Below are 23,933 nucleotides of genomic sequence, written 5' to 3' on the forward strand. Positions count from 1 at the left end.
AGTAACCTCCCCCTACTAGGCAGCTAGTAACCTCCCCCCACTAGGCAGCTAGTAACCTCTCCCCACTAGGCAGCTGGTAATCTCGCCCACTAGGCAGCTAGTAACCTCCCCCACTAGGCAGCTAGTAACCTCCCCCCACTAGGCAGCTAGTAACCTCTCCCCACTAGGCAGCTAGTAACCTCCCCCCACTAGGCAGCTAGTAACCTCCCCCCACTAGTAATCTCCCCCACTAGGCAGCTAGTAACCTCCCCCACTAGGCAGCTAGTAACCTCTCCCCACTAGGCAGCTGGTAACCTCCCCCCGCTAGGCAGCTAGTAACCTCCCCCCGTTAGGCAGCTAGTAACCTCCCCCCACTAGGCAGCTAGTAACCTCCCCCCACTAGGCAGCTAGTAACCTCTCCCCACTAGGCAGCTGGTAACCTCTCCCCACTAGGCAGCTGGTAACCTCCCCCACTAGGCAGCTAGTAACCTCCCCCCACTAGGCAGCTAGTAACCTCCCCCCGCTAGGCAGCAAGTAACTCCCCCACTAGGCAGCTAGTAACCTCCCCTCACTAGGCAGCTAGTTATCTCCCCCACTAGGCAGCTAGTAATCTCCCCCACTAGGCAGCTAGTAACCTCCCCCCACTAGGCAGCTAGTAACCTCCCCCCACTAGGCAGCTAGTAATCTCCCCCCACTAGTAACCTCCACCCACTAGGCAGCTAGTAACCTCCCCCACTAGGCAGCTAGTGACCTCCCCCACTAGGCAGCTAGTAACCTCTCCCCACTAGGCAGCTAGTAACCTCTCCCCACTAGGCAGCTAGTAACCTCTCCCCACTAGGCAGCTAGTAACCTCTCCCCACTAGGCAGCTAGTAACCTCTCCCCACTAGGCAGCTAGTAACCTCTCCCCACTAGGCAGCTAGTAACCTCCCCCACTAGGCAGCTAGTAACCTCCCCCTACTAGTAACCTCCCCCACTACTAACCTCCCCCTACTAGGCAGCTAGTAACCTCCCCCACTAGGCAGCTAGTAACCTCCCCCCACTAGGCAGCTAGTAACCTCTCCCCACTAGGCAGCTGGTTATCTCTCCCACTAGGCAGCTAGTAACCTCCCCAACTAGGCAGCTAGTAACCTCCCCCCACTAGGCAGCTAGTAACCTCTCCCCACTAGGCAGCTAGTAACCTCTCCCCACTAGGCAGCTAGTAACTTCTCCACAATAGGCAGCTAGTAACCTCTCCCCATTAGGCAACTAGTAACCTCTCCCCACTAGGCAGCTAGTAACTTCTCCCCACTAGGCAGCTAGTAACCTCTCCCCACTAGGCAGCTAGTAACCTCTCCCCACTAGGCAGCTAGTAACCTCCCCCCACTAGGCAGCTGGTAACCTCCCCCACTAGGCAGCTAGTAACCTCCCCCCACTAGGCAGCTAGTAACCTCTCCCCACTAGGCAGCTAGTAACCTCCCCCACTAGGCAGCTAGTAACCTCGCCCACTAGGCAGCTAGTAACCTCCCCCCACTAGGCAGCTAGTAACCTCCCCCCACTAGGCAGCTAGTAATCTCCCCCCACTAGTAACCTCCCCCCACTAGGCAGCTAGTGACCTCCCCCACTAGGCAGCTAGTAACCTCCCCCACTAGGCAGCTAGTGACCTCCCCCACTAGGCAGCTAGTAACCTGCCCCCACTAGATAGCTAGTAACCTCCCCCCACTAGTAACCTCTCCCACTAGGCAGCTAGTAACCTCTCCCACTAGGCAGATAGTAACCTCCCTCCACTAGGCAGCTAGTAACCTCCCCCACTAGGCAGCTAGTAACCTCCCCCCGCTAGGCAGCTAGTAACCTCCCCCCACTAGGCAGCTAGTAACCTCCCCCACTAGGCAGCTGGTAACCTCCCCCCACTAGTAACCTCCCCCACTAGGCAGCTAGTAACCTCCCCCACGTAGGCAGCTAGTAAACTCCCCCCGCTAGGCAGCAAGTAACTCCCCCACTAGGCAGCTAGTAACCTCCCCCCCTAGGCAGCTAGTAATCTCCCCCACTAGGCAGCTAGTAATCTCCCCCACTAGGCAGCTAGTAATCTCCCCCCACTAGGCAGCTAATAACCTCCCCCACTAGGCAGCTAGTGACCTCCCCCACTAGGCAGCTAGTAACCTCCCCCTACTAGTAACCTCCCCCACTAGTAACCTCCCCCTACTAGGCAGCTAGTAACCTCCCCTACTAAGCAGCTAGTAAACTCCCCCCACTAGGCAGCTAGTAATCTCCCCCCACTAGTAACCTCCCCCCACTAGGCAGCTAGTAACCTCCCCCACTAGGCAGCTAGTGACCTCCCCCACTAGGCAGCTAGTAACCTCCCCCTACTAGTAACCTCCCCCACTACTAACCTCCCCCTACTAGGCAGCTAGTAACCTCCCCTACTAGGCAGCTAGTAACCTCCCCCCACTAGGCAGCTAGTAACCTCTCCCCACTAGGCAGCTGGTAATCTCTCCCACTAGGCAGCTAGTAACCTCCCCAACTAGGCAGCTAGTAACCTCCCCCCACTAGGCAGCTAGTAACCTCTCCCCACTAGGCAGCTAGTAACCTCTCCCCACTAGGCAGCTAGTAACCTCTCCACAATAGGCAGCTAGTAACCTCCCCCCACTAGGCAGCTAGTAATCTCCCCCCACTAGTAACCTCCCCCACTAGTAACCTCCCCCTACTAGGCAGCTAGTAACCTCCCCCCACTAGGCAGCTAGTAACCTCTCCCCACTAGGCAGCTGGTAATCTCGCCCACTAGGCAGCTAGTAACCTCCCCCACTAGGCAGCTAGTAACCTCCCCCCACTAGGCAGCTAGTAACCTCTCCCCACTAGGCAGCTAGTAACCTCCCCCCACTAGGCAGCTAGTAACCTCCCCCCACTAGTAATCTCCCCCACTAGGCAGCTAGTAACCTCCCCCCACTAGGTAGCTAGTAACCTCTCCCCACTAGGCAGCTGGTAACCTCCCCCACTAGGCAGCTAGTAACCTCCCCCCGCTAGGCAGCTAGTGACCTCCCCCACTAGGCAGCTAGTAACCTCCCCCACTAGGCAGCTAGTGACCTCCCCCACTAGGCAGCTAGTAACCTGCCCCCACTAGATAGCTAGTAACCTCCCCCCACTAGTAACCTCTCCCACTAGGCAGCTAGTAACCTCTCCCACTAGGCAGATAGTAACCTCCCTCCACTAGGTAGCTAGTAACCTCCCCCACTAGGCAGCTAGTAACCTCCCCCCGCTAGGCAGCTAGTAACCTCCCCCCACTAGGCAGCTAGTAACCTCTCCCCACTAGGCAGCTGGTAACCTCTCCCCACTAGGCAGCTGGTAACCTCCCCCACTAGGCAGCTAGTAACCTCCCCCCGCTAGGCAGCTAGTAACCTCCCCCCGTTAGGCAGCTAGTAACCTCCCCCCACTAGGCAGCTAGTAACCTCTCCCCACTAGGCAGCTAGTAACCTCTCCCCACTAGGCAGCTAGTAACCTCTCCCCACTAGGCAGCTAGTAACCTCTCCCCACTAGGCAGCTAGTAACCTCTCCCCACTAGTAACCTCCCCCCACTAGGCAGCTAGTAACCTCCCCCACTAGGCAGCTAGTGACCTCCCCCACTAGGCAGCTAGTAACCTCCCCCTACTAGTAACCTCCCCCACTACTAACCTCCCCCTACTAGGCAGCTAGTAACCTCCCCTGCTAGGCAGCTAGTAACCTCCCCCCACTAGGCAGCTAGTAACCTCTCCCCACTAGGCAGCTGGTTATCTCTCCCACTAGGCAGCTAGTAACCTCCCCAACTAGGCAGCTAGTAACCTCCCCCCACTAGGCAGCTAGTAACCTCTCCCCACTAGGCAGCTAGTAACCTCTCCCCACTAGGCAGCTAGTAACCTCCCCCCACTAGGCAGCTAGTAACCTCCCCCCACTAGTAATCTCCCCCACTAGGCAGCTAGTAACCTCCCCCCACTAGGCAGCTAGTAACCTCTCCCCACTAGGCAGCTGGTAACCTCCCCCACTAGGCAGCTAGTAACCTCCCCCCGCTAGGCAGCTAGTAACCTCCCCCCGTTAGGCAGCTAGTAACCTCCCCCCACTAGGCAGCTAGTAACCTCTCCCCACTAGGCAGCTGGTAACCTCTCCCCACTAGGCAGCTGGTAACCTCCCCCACTAGGCAGCTAGTAACCTCCCCCCACTAGGCAGCTAGTAACCTCCCCCCGCTAGGCAGCAAGTAACTCCCCCACTAGGCAGCTAGTAACCTCCCCTCACTAGGCAGCTAGTTATCTCCCCCACTAGGCAGCTGGTAATCTCCCCCACTAGGCAGCTAGTAACCTCCCCCCACTAGGCAGCTAGTAACCTCCCCCCACTAGGCAGCTAGTAATCTCCCCCCACTAGTAACCTCCACCCACTAGGCAGCTAGTAACCTCCCCCACTAGGTAGCTAGTGACCTCCCCCACTAGGCAGCTAGTAACCTCTCCCCACTAGGCAGCTAGTAACCTCTCCCCACTAGGCAGCTAGTAACCTCTCCCCACTAGGCAGCTAGTAACCTCTCCCCACTAGGCAGCTAGTAACCTCTCCCCACTAGGCAGCTAGTAACCTCTCCCCACTAGGCAGCTAGTAATCTCCCCCCACTAGTAACCTCCCCCCACTAGGCAGCTAGTAACCTCCCCCACTAGGCAGCTAGTGACCTCCCCCACTAGGCAGCTAGTAACCTCCCCCTACTAGTAACCTCCCCCACTACTAACCTCCCCCTACTAGGCAGCTAGTAACCTCCCCTACTAGGCAGCTAGTAACCTCCCCCCACTAGGCAGCTAGTAACCTCTCCCCACTAGGCAGCTGGTTATCTCTCCACAATAGGCAGCTAGTAACCTCCCCAACTAGGCAGCTAGTAACCTCCCCCCACTAGGCAGCTAGTAATCTCTCCCCACTAGGCAGCTAGTAACCTCTCCACAATAGGCAGCTAGTAACCTCGCCCCATTAGGCAACTAGTAACCTCTCCCCACTAGGCAGCTAGTAACTTCTCCCCACTAGGCAGCTAGTAACCTCTCCCCACTAGGCAGCTAGTAACCTCTCCCCACTAGGCAGCTAGTAACCTCCCCCCACTAGGCAGCTGGTAACCCCCCCCACTAGGCAGCTAGTAACCTCCCCCCACTAGGCAGCTAGTAACCTCTCCCCACTAGGCAGCTAGTAACCTCCCCCACTAGGCAGCTAGTAACCTCTCCCACTAGGCAGCTAGTAACCTCCCCCCACTAGGCAGCTAGTAACCTCCCCCCACTAGGCAGCTAGTAATCTCCCCCCACTAGTAACCTCCCCCCACTGGGCAGCTAGTGACCTCCCCCACTAGGCAGCTAGTGACCTCCCCCACTAGGCAGCTAGTAACCTGCCCCCACTAGATAGCTAGTAACCTCCCCCCACTAGTAACCTCTCCCACTAGGCAGCTAGTAACCTCTCCCACTAGGCAGATAGTAACCTCCCTCCACTAGGCAGCTAGTAACCTCCCCCACTAGGCAGCTAGTAACCTCCCCCCGCTAGGCAGCTAGTAACCTCCCCCCACTAGGCAGCTAGTAACCTCTCCCCACTAGGCAGCTGGTAACCTCTCCCCACTAGGCAGCTGGTAACCTCCCCCACTAGGCAGCTAGTAACCTCCCCCCACTAGTAACCTCCCCCACTAGGCAGCTAGTAACCTCCCCCACGTAGGTAGCTAGTAAACTCCCCCCGCTAGGCAGCAAGTAACTCCCCCACTAGGCAGCTAGTAACCTCCCCCCCTAGGCAGCTAGTAACCTCCCCCACTAGGCAGCTAGTAATCTCCCCCACTAGGCAGCTAGTAATCTCCCCCCACTAGTAACCTCCCCCCACTAGGCAGCTAGTAACCTCCCCCACTAGGCAGCTAGTGACCTCCCCCCACTAGGCAGCTAATAACCTCCCCCACTAGGCAGCTAGTGACCTCCCCCACTAGGCAGCTAGTAACCTCCCCTACTAAGCAGCTAGTAAACTCCCCCCACCAGGCAGCTAGTAACCTCTCCCCACTAGGTAGCTGGTAATCTCCCCCACTAGGCAGCTAGTAACCTCCCCCACTAGGCAGCTAGTAACCTCCCCCCACTAGGCAGCTAGTAACCTCTCCCCACTAAGCAGCTAGTAACCTCCCCCCACTAGTAACCTCCCCCCACTAGGCAGCTAGTAACCTCCCCCACTAGGCAGCTAGTAACCTCTCCCACTAGGCAGATAGTAACCTCCCCCACTAGGCAGCTAGTAACCTCTCCCCACTAGTAACCCCCCCCCTACTAGGCAGCTAGTAACCTCTCCCCACTAGGCAGCTAGTAACCTCCCCCCACTAGTAACCTCCCCCACTAGGCAGCTAGTAACCTCCCCCACGTAGGCAGCTAGTAAACTCCCCCCGCTAGGCAGCAAGTAACTCCCCCACTAGGCAGCTAGTAACCTCCCCCCCTAGGCAGCTAGTAACCTCCCCCACTAGGCAGCTAGTAATCTCCCCCACTAGGCAGCTAGTAATCTCCCCCCACTAGTAACCTCCCCCCACTAGGCAGCTAGTAACCTCCCCCACTAGGCAGCTAGTGACCTCCCCCCACTAGGCAGCTAATAACCTCCCCCACTAGGCAGCTAGTGACCTCCCCCACTAGGCAGCTAGTAACCTCCCCCTACTAGTAACCTCCCCCACTAGTAACCTCCCCCTACTAGGCAGCTAGTAACCTCCCCTACTAAGCAGCTAGTAAACTCCCCCCACCAGGCAGCTAGTAACCTCTCCCCACTAGGTAGCTGGTAATCTCCCCCACTAGGCAGCTAGTAACCTCCCCCACTAGGCAGCTAGTAACCTCCCCCCACTAGGCAGCTAGTAACCTCTCCCCACTAAGCAGCTAGTAACCTCCCCCCACTAGTAACCTCCCCCCACTAGGCAGCTAGTAACCTCCCCCACTAGGCAGCTAGTAACCTCTCCCACTAGGCAGATAGTAACCTCCCTCCACTAGGCAGCTAGTAATCTCCCCCACTAGGCAGCTAGTAACCTCTCCCCACTAGTAACCCCCCCCTACTAGGCAGCTAGTAACCTCTCCCCACTAGGCAGCTAGTAACCTCTCCCCACTAGGCAGCTAGTAACCTCTCCGCAATAGGCAGCTAGTAACCTCTCCCCATTAGGCAACTAGTAACCTCTCCCCACTAGGCAGCTAGTAACTTCTCCCCACTAGGCAGCTAGTAACCTCTCCCCACTAGGCAGCTAGTAACCTCTCCCCACTAGGCAGCTAGTAACCTCCCCCACTAGGCAGCTGGTAACCTCCCCACTAGGCAGCTAGTAACCTCCCCCCACTAGGCAGCTAGTAACCTCTCCCCACTAGGCAGCTAGTAACCTCCCCCACTAGGCAGCTAGTAACCTCGCCCACTAGGCAGCTAGTAACCTCCCCCCACTAGGCAGCTAGTAACCTCCCCCCACTAGGCAGCTAGTAATCTCCCCCCACTAGTAACCTCCCCCCACTAGACAGCTATTGACCTCCCCCACTAGGCAGCTAGTAACCTCCCCCACTAGGCAGCTAGTGACCTCCCCCACTAGGCAGCTAGTAACCTGCCCCCACTAGATAGCTAGTAACCTCCCCCCACTAGTAACCTCTCCCACTACGCAGCTAGTAACCTCTCCCACTAGGCAGATAGTAACCTCCCTCCACTAGGCAGCTAGTAACCTCCCCCACTAGGCAGCTAGTAACCTCCCCTCGCTAGGCAGCTAGTAACCTCCCCCAACTAGGCAGCTAGTAACCTCTCCCCACTAGGCAGCTGGTAACCTCTCCCCACTAGGCAGCTGGTAACCTCCCCCACTAGGCAGCTAGTAACCTCCCCCCACTAGTAACCTCCCCCACTAGGCAGCTAGTAACCTCCCCCACGTAGGCAGCTAGTAAACTCCCCCCGCTAGGCAGCAAGTAACTCCCCCACTAGGCAGCTAGTAACCTCTCCCCACTAGGCAGCTAGTAACCTCCCCCACTAGGCAGCTAGTAATCTCCCCCACTAGGCAGCTAGTAATCTCCCCCCACTAGTAACCTCCCCCACTAGTAACCTCCCCCTACTAGGCAGCTAGTAACCTCCCCCCACTAGGCAGCTAATAACCTCCCCCACTAGGCAGCTAGTGACCTCCCCCACTAGGCAGCTAGTAACCTCCCCCTACTAGTAACCTCCCCCACTAGTAACCTCCCCCTACTAGGCAGCTAGTAACCTCCCCTACTAAGCAGCTAGTAAACTCCCCCCACTAGGCAGCTAGTAATCTCCCCCCACTAGTAACCTCCCCCCACTAGGCAGCTAGTAACCTCCCCCACTAGGCAGCTAGTGACCTCCCCCACTAGGCAGCTAGTAACCTCCCCCTACAAGTAACCTCCCCCACTACTAACCTCCCCCTACTAGGCAGCTAGTAACCTCCCCTACTAGGCAGCTAGTAACCTCCCCCCACTAGGCAGCTAGTAACCTCTCCCCACAAGGCAGCTGGTAATCTCTCCCACTAGGCAGCTAGTAACCTCCCCAACTAGGCAGCTAGTAACCTCCCCCCACTAGGCAGCTAGTAACCTCTCCCCACTAGGCAGCTAGTAACCTCTCCCCACTAGGCAGCTAGTAACCTCTCCACAATAGGCAGCTAGTAACCTCTCCCCATTAGGCAACTAGTAACCTCTCCCCACTAGGCAGCTAGTAACTTTTCCCCACTAGGCAGCTAGTAACCTCTCCCCACTAGGCAGCTAGTAACCTCTCCCCACTAGGCAGCTCGTAACCTCCCCCCACTAGGCAGCTGGTAACCTCCCCCACTAGGCAGCTAGTAACCTCCCCCCACTAGGCAGCTAGTAACCTCTCCCCACTAGGCAGCTAGTAACCTCCCCCACTAGGCAGCTAGTAACCTCGCCCACTAGGCAGCTAGTAACCTCCCCCCACTAGGCAGCTAGTAACCTCCCCCCACTAGGCAGCTAGTAATCTCCCCCCACTAGTAACCTCCCCCCACTAGGCAGCTAGTGACCTCCCCCACTAGGCAGCTAGTGACCTCCCCCACTAGGCAGCTAGTAACCTGCCCCCACTAGATAGCTAGTAACCTCCCCCCACTAGTAACCTCTCCCACTAGGCAGTTAGTAACCTCCCCCACGTAGGCAGCTAGTAAACTCCCCCCGCTAGGCAGCAAGTAACTCCCCCACTAGGCAGCTAGTAACCTCCCCCCCTAGGCAGCTAGTAACCTCCCCCACTAGGCAGCTAGTAATCTCCCCCACTAGGCAGCTAGTAATCTCCACCCACTAGTAACCTCCCCCACTAGTAACCTCCCCCTACTAGGCAGCTAGTAACCTCCCCCCACTAGGCAGCTAATAACCTCCCCCACTAGGCAGCTAGTGACCTCCCCCACTAGGCAGCTAGTAACCTCCCCCTACTAGTAACCTCCCCCACTAGTAACCTCCCCCTACTAGGCAGCTAGTAACCTCCCCTACTAAGCAGCTAGTAAACTCCCCCCACTAGGCAGCTAGTAATCTCCCCCCACTAGTAACCTCCCCCCACTAGGCAGCTAGTAACCTCCCCCACTAGGCAGCTAGTGACCTCCCCCACTAGGCAGCTAGTAACCTCCCCCTACTAGTAACCTCCCCCACTACTAACCTCCCCCTACTAGACAGCTAGTAACCTCCCCTACTAGGCAGCTAGTACCTCCCCCCACTAGGCAGCTAGTAACCTCTCCCCACTAGGCAGCTGGTAATCTCTCCCACTAGGCAGCTAGTAACCTCCCCAACTAGGCAGCTAGTAACCTCCCCGCACTAGGCAGCTAGTAACCTCTCCCCACTAGGCAGCTAGTAACCTCTCCCCACTAGGCAGCTAGTAACCTCTCCACAATAGGCAGCTAGTAACCTCTCCCCATTAGGCAACTAGTAACCTCTCCCCACTAGGCAGCTAGTAACTTCTCCCCACTAGGCAGCTAGTAACCTCTCCCCACTAGGCAGCTAGTAACCTCTCCCCACTAGGCAGCTAGTAACCTCCCCCCACTAGGCAGCTAGTAACCTCTCCCCACTAGGCAGCTAGTAACCTCCCCCACTAGGCAGCTAGTAACCTCGCCCACTAGGCAGCTAGTAACCTCCCCCCACTAGGCAGCTAGTAACCTCCCCCCACTAGGCAGCTAGTAATCTCCCCCCACTAGTAACCTCCCCCCACTAGGCAGCTAGTGACCTCCCCCACTAGGCAGCTAGTGACCTCCCCCACTAGGCAGCTAGTAACCTGCCCCCACTAGATAGCTAGTAACCTCCCCCCACTAGTAACCTCTCCCACTAGGCAGCTAGTAACCTCTCCCACTAGGCAGATAGTTACCTCCCTCCACTAGGCAGCTAGTAACCTCCCCCACTAGGCAGCTAGTAACCTCCCCCCGCTAGGCAGCTAGTAACCTCCCCCCACTAGGCAGCTAGTAACCTCTCCCCACTAGGCAGCTGGTAACCTCTCCCCACTAGGCAGCTGGTAACCTCCCCCACTAGGCAGCTAGTAACCTCCCCCCACTAGTAACCTCCCCCACTAGGCAGCTAGTAACCTCCCCCACGTAGGCAGCTAGTAAACTCCCCCCGCTAGGCAGCAAGTAACTCCCCCACTAGGCAGCTAGTAACCTCCCCCCCTAGGCAGCTAGTAACCTCCCCCACTAGGCAGCTAGTAATCTCCCCCACTAGGCAGCTAGTAATCTCCCCCCACTAGTAACCTCCCCCCACTAGGCAGCTAGTAACCTCCCCCACTAGGCAGCTAGTGACCTCCCCCCACTAGGCAGCTAATAACCTCCCCCACTAGGCAGCTAGTGATCTCCCCCACTAGGCAGCTAGTAACCTCCCCTACTAGTAACCTCCCCCACTAGTAACCTCCCCCTACTAGGCAGCTAGTAACCTCCCCTACTAAGCAGCTAGTAAACTCCCCCCACCAGGCAGCTAGTAACCTCTCCCCACTAGGTAGCTGGTAATCTCCCCCACTAGGCAGCTAGTAACCTCCCCCACTAGGCAGCTAGTAACCTCCCCCCACTAGGCAGCTAGTAACCTCTCCCCACTAAGCAGCTAGTAACCTCCCCCCACTAGTAACCTCCCCCCACTAGGCAGCTAGTAACCTCCCCCACTACGCAGCTAGTGACCTCCCCCACTAGGCAGCTAGTAACCTCCCACTACTAGTAACCTCCCCCACTAGTAACCTCCCCCTACTAGGCAGCTAGTAACCTCCCCCCACTAGGCAGCTAGTAACCTCTCCCACTAGGCAGATAGTAACCTCCCTCCACTAGGCAGCTAGTAATCTCCCCCACTAGGCAGCTAGTAACCTCTCCCCACTAGTAACCTCCCCCACTAGGCAGCTAGTAACCTCCCCCAACTAGATAGCTAGTAACCTCCCCCCACTAGTAACCTCTCCCACTAGGCAGCTAGTAACCTCTCCCACTAGGCAGATAGTAACCTCCCCCCACTAGGCAGCTAGTAACCTCCCCCACTAGGCAGCTAGTAACCTCCCCCCACTAGGCAGGTAGTAACCTCTCCCCACTAGGCAGCTAGTAATCTCCCCCCACTAGTAACCTCCCCCTACTAGGCAGCTAGTAACCTCCCCCACTAGGCAGCTAGTAACCTCCCCCCACTAGGCAGCTAGTAACCTCTCCCCACTAGGCAGCTAGTAATCTCCCCCCACTAGTAACCTCCCCCTACTAGGCAGCTAGTAACCTCCCCCACTAGGCAGCTAGTAACCTCCCCCCACTAGGCAGCTAGTAACCTCCCCCCACTAGTAACCTCCCCCTACTAGGCAGCTAGTAACCTCCCCCACTAGGCAGCTAGTAATCTCCCCCCACTAGTAACCTCCCCCTACTAGGCAGCTAGTAACCTCCCCCACTAGGAAGCTAGTAACCTCTCCCCACTAGGCAGCTAGTAACCTCCCCCCACTAGTAACCTCCCCCCACTAGGCAGCTAGTACCCCCCCCCCCCCCGCTAGGCAGCTAGTAACCTCCCCACGCTAGGCAGCTAGTAACCTCTCCCCACTAGGCAGCTGGTAACCTCCCCCACTAGGCAGCTAGTAACCTCCCCCCGCTAGGCAGCTAGTACCCTCCTCCCACTAGGCAGCTAGTAACCTCTCCCCACTAGGCAGCTGGTATCCTCCCCCACTAGGCAGCTGGTAACCTCCCCCACTAGGCAGCTAGTAACCTCCCCCCACTAGGCAGCTAGTAACCTCTCCCCACTAGGCAGCTAGTAATCTCCCCCACTAGGCAGCTAGTAACCTCCCCCTACTAGGCAGCTAGTAACCTCCCCCCACTAGGCAGCTAGTAACCTCCCCCCACTAGGCAGCTAGTAATCTCCCCCCACTAGTAACCTCCCCCCACTAGGCAGCTAGTAACCTCCCCCACTAGGCAGCTAGTAACCTCCCCCACTAGGCAGCTAGTGACCTCCCCCACTAGGCAGCTAGTAACCTCCCCCCACTAGATAGCTAGTAACCTCCCCCCACTAGTAACCTCTCCCACTAGGCAGCTTGTAACCTCTCCCACTAGGCAGATAGTAACCTCCCTCCACTAGGCAGCTAGTAACCTCCCCCACTAGGCAGCTAGTAACCTCCCCCCACTAGGCAGCTAGTAACCTCTCCCCACTAGGCAGCTAGTAATCTCCCCCCACTAGTAACCTCCCCCTACTAGGCAGCTAGGAACCTCCCCCACTAGGCAGCTAGTAACCTCCCCCCACTAGGCAGCTAGTAACCTCTCCCCACTAGGCAGCCTGTAATCTCCCCCCACTAGTAACCTCCCCCACTAGGCAGCTAGTAACCTCCCCCCACTAGGCAGCTAGTAAACTCCCCCCACTAGTAACCTCCCCCCACTAGGCAGCTAGTACCCCCACCCCCCCCGCTAGGCAGCTAGTAACCTCCCCCCGATAGGCAGCTAGTAACCTCTCCCCACTAGGCAGCTGGTAACCTCCCCCACTAGGCAGCTAGTAACCTCCCCTCGCTAGGCAGCTAGTAACCTCTCCCCACTAGGCAGCTAGTAACCTCTCCCCACTAGGCAGCTAGTAACCCTCCCCACTAGGCAGCTAGTAATCTCTCCCCACTAGGCAGCTAGTAACCTCTCCCCACTAGGCAGCTAGTAACCTCTCCCCACTAGGCAGCTAGTAACCTCCCCCCACTAGGCAGCTAGTAACCCCCCCCCCCCAGGCAGCTAGTAACCTCCCCCCACTAGGCAGCTAGTAATCTCCCCCCACTAGTAACCTCCCCCCACTAGGCAGCTAGTAACCTCCCCAACTAGGCCGCTAGTAATCTTCCCCACTAGGCAGCTAGTGACCTCCCCCACTAGGCAGCTAGTAACCTCCCCCCACTAGATAGCTAGTAACCTCCCCCCACTAGTAACCTCCCCCCACTAGTAACCTCTCCCACTAGGCAGCTAGTAACCTCTCCCACTAGGCAGATAGTAACCTCCCTCCACTAGGCAGCTAGTAATCTCCCCCACTAGGCAGCTAGTAACCTCCCCCCACTAGGCAGCTAGTAACCTCCCCCACTAGGCAGCTAGTAACCTCCCCCCACTAGTAACCTCCCCCCACTAGTAACCTCTCCCACTAGGCAGCTAGTAACCTCTCCCACTAGGCAGATAGTAACCTCTCCCCACTAGGCAGCTTATCTGCTCATGTGTTGATTATACAGTACATTACTGTTGAGCAGGTTGGGCTGTTCTGTGAGGACCTGTAATCTGTTGTAGTAAGACACACGACTATAGCGCCACAGAGAGACTGCCTGCTCTGCTATCTCTTCCTGTCTCTCTTGTCTTCAGCATAGTCAGAGTTAGGGTTAGGGTGTGGCGGCCTTTTCTGTGATTCATCCGTGGACACGACGAGGACATGGCGTAGAACAGGCAGTCAACGGAGGCCTTGCAACAGGAACCCTAAGTCACTGCCCAGGTGAATTTGCTTCAGATTGATGAGTGCATTAGGTCTGTGCTAGAATGGCCTTGCAACAGGACCCCTAAGTCACAGCCCAGGTGATGAGTGCATTAGGTCTGTGCTAGAATGGCCTTGCAACAGGAACCCTAAGTCACAGCCCAGGTGATGAGTGCATTGGGTCTGTGCTAGAATGGCCTTGCAACAGGAGCCCTAAGTCACAGCCCAGGTGATGAGTGCATTAGGTCTGTGCTAGAATGCTGGCATATGGTTGTAGGGGCTGACCTCTGCTGTGAAGCGGTAGTATGATTCATGTAATGAGAATGGCGTGCACAGACACACACACACACACACACACACACACACACACACACACACACACACACACACACACACACACACACACAGTGATGATGATTCTGTGACATTTAAGTTCAGCTGATAGGGAATCACAGGATGGATGACCTCATTTCTAAAGTTGCCAACGCCATCATCTACGCACAGACAATCAGATTGAAAACAAACAGAATGTATGTCTTGCTGTAGAAAAATAAATTACTACAGTACTAGTCATCAAAGCACATGCAATGTCTGCTGTTTCAGCTTCAATGCATTTCTACACCTTTTTGATTCCTGACTGGGTCAGTTATGTTCCAAACCAGATTGGCTGTTAGAGCAGTTTCCTATTTCAGTTCTCATTTGACCAGAATAAAGAAAGGCCTGTACATAAGGTCCTCATCATGGTTCATAGGGCTTGATGGAAATTATACTCAGCCAGTGTTACAAGTAGTCACATGACTTTCCATCGGCTTTGCCCTTTGACATAAATGTCACATCACACAACATGAGTTTCCTTAATGTGGCAAATGAACGAAACACTTCTGTAAACAGAGAGCTTTATAGTCAGTTGTCATTTCAATCTAACATCAAAGAGATACAAGAAAGCAAAGGCTTCCTTTTATGCAATATCTGTTCAGAAACTCACAGGGGTATTTCTGTGTGTTTCAGTGACTGTCAGATATAACATTGAATCTATTTATGTGGTTTTATGGGGCAGGAATGTAATCTCTGCATGCCATGTAAAGGTTGACAGATAGGAGGAAAATATAACTTAGATGAGATGAAGAAACATGTTTTGACTAAGTTGTCCATATGTGAAACATGATTTACTTGTAGTTCTACTGCATGTCAGTTTGCTATGTTGTTCCATGTTAGTAGTGTCAAATCTTTATACATTTCACAATGGTGTGAGTAGGCAACATATTTTGCACAGTAAATCCATTTTATTTGTTTGTTTACAAAGAAAATATACAACCCACTTTAAGCGTTGTAGCTTGCTTTTTTTTCTTGATTTGCCTTTAATCATCCTCTTCTTTTGTTTCCAACTGATCCCTGTTTGATTTGCTCCTATCCATCCCCTGGTCTCTCCATCCCCTTCCTCTTCCACTCTAACCCCTCTTCCACCCCCTCCCCTCCTCCCCAATACACTTTTCCTCTCCAGCTGGGTTTGTGAAGTCGCCAATGTCTGAGACTAAGCTCACGCTGGACACCTTTGAGCTGTACTGCGACGTGATTGGTAACCCCACCCCCGAGATCCAGTGGTGGTACGCCGAGATCAATCGCGCCGACTCCTTCAAGCAGCTGTGGGACGGCGCCCGCAGGCGCCGCGTGTCCATCAACACGGCCTACGGCAACAACGGGGTGAGCGTGTTGGGCATCACGCGCCTCACGCTGGAGGACTCCGGGACCTACGAGTGCCGGGCCAGCAACAACCCACGGCGCAACGACCTGCGCCAAAACCCCGCCATCACCTGGATCCGAGCCCAGGCCACCATTTCTGTGCTGCAGAGTGAGTGGTCTATGTCCTGTAGTACCTAGCTGGTGAACAAACTAACAATCCCCTGCCTGTCCCACCACCACACTCCATAAAAAAAAAACAGAGTTCACACCTCCACCACAGCTGTCCCTGGCAACGACAAATAAAACAAAACACCAACCACCACCTTGTTTTTTGTTCATTTCAAAGACTTGTCTTTGTTTTATTTTTCTGTATAAGAAATGGGAAGGCATTGTGTTTTATTTCCTCCTATAAGTACTGCCATTTTGTGTTTTTGTTCTATTATGTTGATAGCTCCTATGTGTTTCCTCCTCGCTATGCAGAATTTGAGGATTCTCAGAATTCCGTAGATTTCCTGCCTCTCCCAAAACCCTGAGCGTTTTGTTGTAGATCACCACAAACCCAGAAACCTCCCCTGTATCTGTCCACCTACCCCCTCTTTCCTCCCACACCAACCTCTCCTTCCCCACATACAGCCCATCCTGGCCGTTCTGGCCCTCTCCTCTGTCTCATGTGTCCTTCGACAGTTGTCCCGTTTCTTTCCTTATTCTCAAAAAAAAAAAAAAAAATTGGATTTCTTTTGTGATTTGTGTTTTTCTCTTGCGTTGAGTGGGTTGTTTTATTCACTTCAAAGCCCGGTGAAATTCTGCCCTGTCTGCACCATGTACTCTAGGCATCGCTGCACTTTGAAGTTGTGTCGCTTATTTTAGTGGGGAAGGGGTAGATGGGACGTAAGAAGACAAGGAGGGAGCTGTCCAGGTGTAAAGCGTGCCCTTGTTTTAAACACATGACTCACCCTAATCCAATAAAGGACAGAACCCAGTGTGGTTCTTAAATTTATTTTTTCCTTTCTAGATTTGAGAGAGCTGGTTTCATTGCTGCAGCAGACAGTCTCTCTCTGGAGTCGCCTGTGTACTGTATGACCTTGTACCTTCTTAGCCAGTATTAAGTGTTTGAGCATGAATCAGTAATGACATTATATCCTCTACCCTCTCTGCTGTATTGCATACAAACATTCAAACACACTGAATCTCAACTGGACCCTTTAAATGCGTGCACGCTCCATTGAGTGCCCAGCCCATTGGAGCACAGCGAGATATGGAATGTTGTTAGTCACAGCCATGCAGCCAGAAACTCTCAGAGGTTTACTACAGGAGTCAGCGCCTTCATCTCCTGAGCATTACCTACTGATCTGTCTGTCTTACACAGTGTTTACCGTGCTGTTGGACTACTGTCTGACTGCATGTGCACACTCACACCCATTACACTTCATTCCACCAGCTGGCTTGAGACGTGGACAGTCGGCCTACAGTAGATATCTTAGTTTACTGGTGGTAGAAATGTGTCCATCATTAGGCTAACATGAAATTGGTCAAATCAATGTTTTCTTATTCAAAAGACACATTAATTCCTAAAAAGAGCAGACATTCGTTCCTAAAAAGAGCAGACATTCGTTCCTAAAAAGAGCAGACATTCATTCCTAAAAAGAGCAGACATTCCTTCCTAAAAAATCTGTACATGTTCTAATAATTGAGTCAGACCTTTTGTCATCCAATATATTCTGTCATTACTGAGTGTCAACGTTCTTGTTATAGACATGTAATAATATGTGTATATAACATGTATACAACAGGCTATACACACTGAACCAAAGGAGACGATAATGTATAGTTATTCGGGAATGTTTTCAGATATGTGCTTGTCTTGTTTTAACCGTTTCATTTGTGATTGTGCGTAGATCTGGAGATCTATTCCAAAGTCAAGGCCATTTTTAAAAATTAACTTAATATTGTTACTACATTTGTAATAAACTCCTTAGCTTAGGTAACAATTTAATCAACAGTGTACTTAATTGCACTAAACTAACTCATCTATCTATACAGGCCTATACAGGGGGGGGGGGGGGGGTTGGCTCAACATACCAATCAAGTGGGCAAACATCCTCCCTCTGTCAGCAAGAAATAGCCATTACTGGCACCATCCTCTGGGACTGTATGCAGGTCATAATGGAGTAAAATATACTACACTGTTATGAGTGGGTAACAGTATCAATGTAATGATGCTTTTACAATCCTAGACAGAGGTGGCCACGTGGGTCAGTGCCTGTGTGCTGTGCATGACATCACAGATTCATTCTCTTTTTGAGCAGGTGTCCTACAAATGACCTTCTTCTGAGCTGAGAAAACCTCCCATGGAAAACACTGTGCCTTTAATGTCTAATTGCAAATTTCTTGAATTAACTTTTTCTGTGTAGTCTGTGTATATTCCCAGGATGCCACACTATGTGGGCTGAGAGGCCTGTATAGGGGTTCTGAAGCAGAGAGAGAGAAGGGGAGACAGAGAGATAGAGAGCGAGAGGGAGGGGGAGAGAGCCATAGAGTGAGAGAGGGCGAGAGAGAGAGAGAGAGAGAGAGAGGGAGGGAGGGAGGGAGCAATATAGAGGAGAAAGAGTGAGAGAGAGAGGGGGAAAAAGAAAGAGAAGGAGAGCAATAGCGAGAGATTTCCCTCTAGCTATTGGGTATACAGAACTGCAGGAGTAGGTGCCATGAATGCTAATATAAGTCACTAGCCAGGACCCAGAGACTTTCCCCTCCCATCCTCTACTCTGGGGTTGTGTGGTTGCCATGGCTGGCTGCCGTGGGGGAGGGAGGGAGGGAGTGAGAGGAGCTTCCTCACTACCCAAGACTGCCTGTGCTCTCTGATGACACATCCTGCTTGAGCGTCCCTCTATGTCCTTGAGAAATGGACCCTTGGGTTGCTCTGTTAACAAATACACTAAATTATTATACTAGTAAAGAGCTAGTGGTTGTTATAGTGTAGTGCAGCAGTAGTCAAGCTGATGTTCATCTCATTTTTGTCTGCCACGATTATACAGTATACTTTGTCCTCTTCTGTTTAGCTATTGGTTATACTTCCACCCAATAGGTTTGCTAAAGATTATAACTTATTCACTTCCTGGTTTTGGTTTGAATGACATGACAGCAGTTATTTGGAAGATAGTCATTGGACTGAAAACATGTATGTTGTTCAAATTTCCCTCATACATTCAACCTCATAGTTGTATAATCTCACGATAATTTCAAGGTTACATCACTCTTTTCGTATCCAAGTGCCTTCCTGAATCAATTTAGACTGTTTAAAAGATATAGTAAACCAAACCTTGTTGCTGTCAATATCAAATTGAGTTCTACTGTATGAATTAGGCATAATGATAATACAGTTAGGTTCAGGAAGTTATCAAGTGCCAGTGGTTCCAAACCAAAGATGCTTTGGTGCTGGTCATCACCTTAAAGCTCATTACTTCCTAGACTCCAGGTAGCCTAGCGGGTAAGCGTATTGGGCCACTAACCAAAAGGTTGCTGGTTAAAATCCCTATAACGACTAGTTTAAAAATCTGCCGATGTGACCTATATGCACCTGTAAGTTGCTCTGGATAAGAGTGTCTGCTAAACCGTAAATGTAGTGTCAATATGATTATCATCTCAAAATGGGAGCGGGAACAACAGAGCTACTGTAGGTCTGTAAGGAGACTAATCATAATTTTTTTGCAGACTTCATTTTGTGAGGATATTTTAAGTTGTTTTTTATTTTTAAGTCCATCTTTTGTACGGTAACAACAGAACCAAAGACAGATACAGGGTTTAGTGTTGCATGTATTTTCCTGCCGCTCCATGTTGTGTTTCTTTATGTATTTGTGTTGTTGTTGTCTTATGTTCCGGCCCCAACTCCCACGCACGTCCCCCACCCAGTCTGTGTGTGGGGAATAGTTAGTATAGTTACAGTTCTGCTATAGTGTTGAGCCCCAATTCAATGATAAGGGGTTGCTGTCTCTCTGTGTGTTTCAGAGCCCAAGATCAATGCGTCAGATCAGATCATCCTACCCTCGGAGACCAAAGGGCCCCCTGTCACCCTGCAGTGTAACCTGACCAACGCCCACGAAGGCCAACAAGAGAGCTTCTGGATGAAGAACGGAGTGGAGATCGCAGACACACGGAACGAGCAGAAGAACACAGAGTACATGTGAGTCCTTACTTATTCTGTAGTTCTCTTACTAGAGCATTCAACAAAGCCTTTCTAATTGTCACACAGACTATCAACACTAAGACCAATCACCCTGAGATGGAAATAAGAACCATGTTGCCAAGTCCTTTAGTGAAAACAGTTGTTGGGCAGCCCCATCCCTCGCAGGGCATAGCCATCAGAGCAGCCTCTGAGCTTAGAGCAGAGCAACCAGCCCCTGTACTGCACAACACCCCCATAGACATCTCCCAGACTCTCCCCAGCCAGGCGCGGACAGCCACATGAGGAGACCGCTGGGCAGCTCCTTTCCTGTCACATTACATCTCAGTACTCTACTAATGACTGACCCCAGAACAGACAACCCTGTGCTAACCTCTCCTCTCTCCTGGCTGCCTAACACACAGCACAGTGCTAACAATGAACACTAAGGACTTCCACACAACATGCATCATTGGGTGATGCATCATTGGGTGATGTATCATTGGGTGATGCATCATTGGGTGATGCATCATTGGATGATGTATCATTGGGTGATGTACAATGATAGACAACAAAATTAGAGAAAATTAGTATTGTCTTTGCATACATGTTATTTTTGACTGAGCTAAAGTTATGAAGTAACTGATATTTTGTGATTTGTTGCAGAATCAAGAAACCAAGGTCAGACGACGCAGGGGAGTACATGTGTGTTTACACGTTTGAAACGGCTCCCAACGCCAACGCCACTATTGAGGTAAAAGGTAAGACTCTTTCGACCAGCAGATCTCACTCACGGTATAAACAAATGACAGATACAATGTTGATTTTTATAATTAACCTCCACTTTAATCAATACTGTCACTTGACTCTCTGCCATAACTAAGACTGAGAGATAAAGTTCTCCTATGAGGGATCTGATGGATAACACAATCTAGAGCTACTTCCTGTGAACAGATCCCCTTCCAGTGACAGACATTGAGATGTTGGTCTGGTGATGTGTTGTGGTGTTGACAGGCTGGCCTCTGGAGGCTGCTGTCACTTACTAAGAGGACAGGGCAGGACAGGCCAGCTGAAGGGAGGGACAGAGTCCTGTCTTCTCTGCTCTCTCTGGGAAGTCGTTTCACACAGACACGCCTTCCTTCAGGCTAGTGTCTTCTCTGTACATACTGGTCTAACAGTGACTTACTTGATTTATTTTTATTAGCCAGATTCTTATTAAGATTATCAGTCATTTTGCACCAGTTACCACATATACAGTGGGGCAAAAAAGTATTTAGTCAGCCACCAATTGTGCAAGTTCTCCCACTTAAAAAGATGAGAGAGGCCTGTAATTTTCATCATAGGTACACTTCAACTATGACAGACAAAATGAGAGAAAAAAAATCCAGAAAATCACATTGTAGGATTTTTATTTGCAAATTATAATGGAAAATAAGTATTTGTAAGTCACCTACAAACAAGCAAGATTTCTGGCTCTCACAGACCTGTAACTTCTTCTTTAAGAGGCTCCTCTGTCCTCCACTCGTTACCTGTATTAATGGCACCTGTTTGAACTTGTTATCAGTATAAAAGACACCTGTCCACAACCTCAAACAGTCACAGTCCAAACTCCACTATGGCCAAGACCAAAGAGCTGTCAAAGGACACCCGAAACAAAATTGTAGACCTGCACCAGGCTGGGAAGACTGAATCTGCAATAGGTAAGCAGCTTGGTTTGAAGAAATCAACTGTGGGAGCAATTATTAGGAAATGGAAGACATACAAGACCACTGATAATCTCCTTCGATCTGGGGCTCCACGCAAGATCTCACCCCGTGGGGTCAAAATGATCACAAGAACGGTGAGCAAAAATCCCAGAACCACACAGGGGGACCTAGTGAATGACCTGCAGAGAGCTGGGACCAAAGTACGCCGCCAGGGACTCAAATCCTGCAGTGCCAGACGTGTCCCCCTGCTTAAGCCAGTACATGTCCAGGCCCGTCTGAAGTTTGCTAGAGAGCATTTGGATGATCCAGAAGAAGATTGGGAGAATGTCATATGGTCAGATGAAACCAAAATATAACTTTTTGGTAAAAACTCAACTCGTCGTGTTTGGAGGACAAAGAATGCTGAGTTGCATCCAAAGAACACCATACCTACTGTGAAGCATGGGGGTGGAAACATCATGCTTTGGGGCTGTTTTTCTGCAAAGGGACGAGGACGACTGATCCGTGTAAAGGAAAGAATGAATGGGGCCATGTATCGTGAGATTTTGAGTGAAAACCTCCTTCCATCAGCAAGGGCATTGAAGATGAAACGTGGCTGGGTCTTTCAGCATGACAATGATCGCAAACACACCGCCCGGGCAACGAAGGAGTCGCTTCGTAAGAAGCATTTCAAGGTCCTGGAGTGGCCTAGCCAGTCTCCAGATCTCAACCCCATAGAAAATCTTTGAAGGGAGTTGAAAGTCTGTGTTGCCCAGCAACAGCCCCAAAACATCACTGCTCTAGAGGAGATCTGCATGTAGGAATGGGCCAAAATACCAGCAACAGTGTGTGAAAACCTTGTGAAGACTTACAGAAAACATTTGACCTCTGTCATTGCCAACAAAGGGTATATAACAAAGTATTGAGATAAACTTTTGTTATTGACCAAATACTTATTTTCCACCATAATTTGCAAATAAATTCATAAAAAATCTTACAATGTGATTTTCTGGATTTTTTTTCTAATTTTGTCTGTCATAGTTGAAGTGTACCTATGATGAAAATGACAGGCCTCTCTCATATTTTTAAGTGGGAGAACTTGCACAATTGGTGGCTGACTAAATACTTTTTTTGCCCCACTGTAATTGGCGGAGGACCAAGGGTATCGTATTTGTGTCGTATTTGTTCTATTTTTAAGGGTAACAATGATGATAATGTGTCAATTAATGTGGCTTATTCTGTACTGTAGATGTTGGATAACATTGTTTCATATTTGAATGCACATATTAAACTATTAGGATCATTAATTGACGTGAAAGACACTTTTAGAAAAACTGACACCCTAGCGAGAAACTCAGCAAAAAAATAAATGTACTCACTGTCAACAGCGTTTATTTTCAGCAAACTTAAGATGTGTAAATATGTGTATGAACATAACGAGATTCAGCAACTGAGACATAAACTGCAGAAGTTCCACAGACATGTGACTAACAGAATTGGAATAATGTGTCCCTGAACAAAAAGGGGGGGGGGGGGGGGGGGGGGGGGTTAAAATCAAAAGTAACAATCAGTATCTGGTGTGGCCACCAGCTGGATTAAGTATCGCAGTGCATCTCCTCCTCATGGACTGCACCAGATTTGCCAGATCTTGCTGTGAGATGTTACCGCACTCTTCCACCAGGGCACCTGCAAGTTCCCGGACATTTCTAGGGGGACCTCCAATCCAACAGGTCCCAGACGTGCTCAATGGGATTGAGATCCGGGCTCTTCGCTGGCCAGAACACTGACATTCCGGTCTTGCAGGAAGTCACGCACAGAACGAGCAGTATGGCTGGTGACATTGTCATGCTGGAGGGTCATGTCAGGATGCGCCTGCAGGTAGGGTACCACATGAGGGAGGAGGATGTCTTCCCTGTAACGCACAACGTTGAGATTGCCTGCAATGACAATTAGCGCAGTTGTCATTCATGATGTGACACACCGCCCCAGACCATGACGGACCCTACACCTCCAAATTGATCCCGCTCCAGAGTACAGGCCTCGGTGTAACGCTCATCCCTTCGACAATAAACGCAAATCTGACCATCACCCCTGGTGAGACAAAACCGTAACTCGTCAGTGAAGAGCACTTTTTCCTGTCCTGTCTGGTCCAGCCACGGTAGGTTTGTGCACATAGGCAACGTTGTTTCCTGTGATGTCTGGTGAGGACCTGCCTTACAACAGGCCTACAAGCCCTCAGTCCAGCCTCTCTCAGCCTATTGCAGACAGTCTGAGCACTGATGGAGGGATTGTGCGTTCCTGGTGTAACTGGGGCAGTTGTTGTTGCCATCCTGTACCTGTCCCACAGGTGTGATGTTCGGATGTACCGATCCTGTGCAGGTGTTGTTACACGTGGTCTGCCACTGCGAGGACAATCAGCTGTCCGTCCTGTCTCCCTGTAGCGATGTCTTAGGCGTCTCACAGTATGAACATTGCAATTTATTTCCCTGGCCACATCTGCAGTCCTCATGCCTCCTTGCAGCATGCCTAAGGCACGTTCACGCAGATGAGCAGGGACCCTGGGCATCTTTCTTTTGGTATTTTTTAGAGTCTGTAGAAGACCTCTTTAGTGTCAT

General features: G+C 51.7%; 1 protein-coding gene across 8 annotated transcripts in view; it reads left to right on the forward strand.

Annotated features, from left to right (window-relative positions):
• The window catches only part of LOC110526349 (neuroplastin), a 62,347-nt gene that overhangs the window by 9,826 nt on the left and 28,588 nt on the right, over positions 1-23,933 (forward strand). For all 8 annotated transcript variants that reach the window (XR_005052194.1, XR_005052195.1, XR_002473931.2 and 5 more), the window contains exons 2-4: positions 15,299-15,646; positions 19,480-19,654; positions 20,300-20,394. Coding sequence is in view for 4 of the 8 variants with exons in the window: in XM_021607243.2 (XP_021462918.1) it covers positions 15,299-15,646; positions 19,480-19,654; positions 20,300-20,394 (618 nt within the window). In the remaining 4 variants the exon portion in view is untranslated. The remainder of the gene's footprint in view (positions 1-15,298; positions 15,647-19,479; positions 19,655-20,299; positions 20,395-23,933) is intronic.

The sequence above is a fragment of the Oncorhynchus mykiss genome, chromosome 6, assembly GCF_013265735.2.
Source record: "Oncorhynchus mykiss isolate Arlee chromosome 6, USDA_OmykA_1.1, whole genome shotgun sequence".
NCBI classification, from domain to species: domain Eukaryota; kingdom Metazoa; phylum Chordata; class Actinopteri; order Salmoniformes; family Salmonidae; genus Oncorhynchus; species Oncorhynchus mykiss.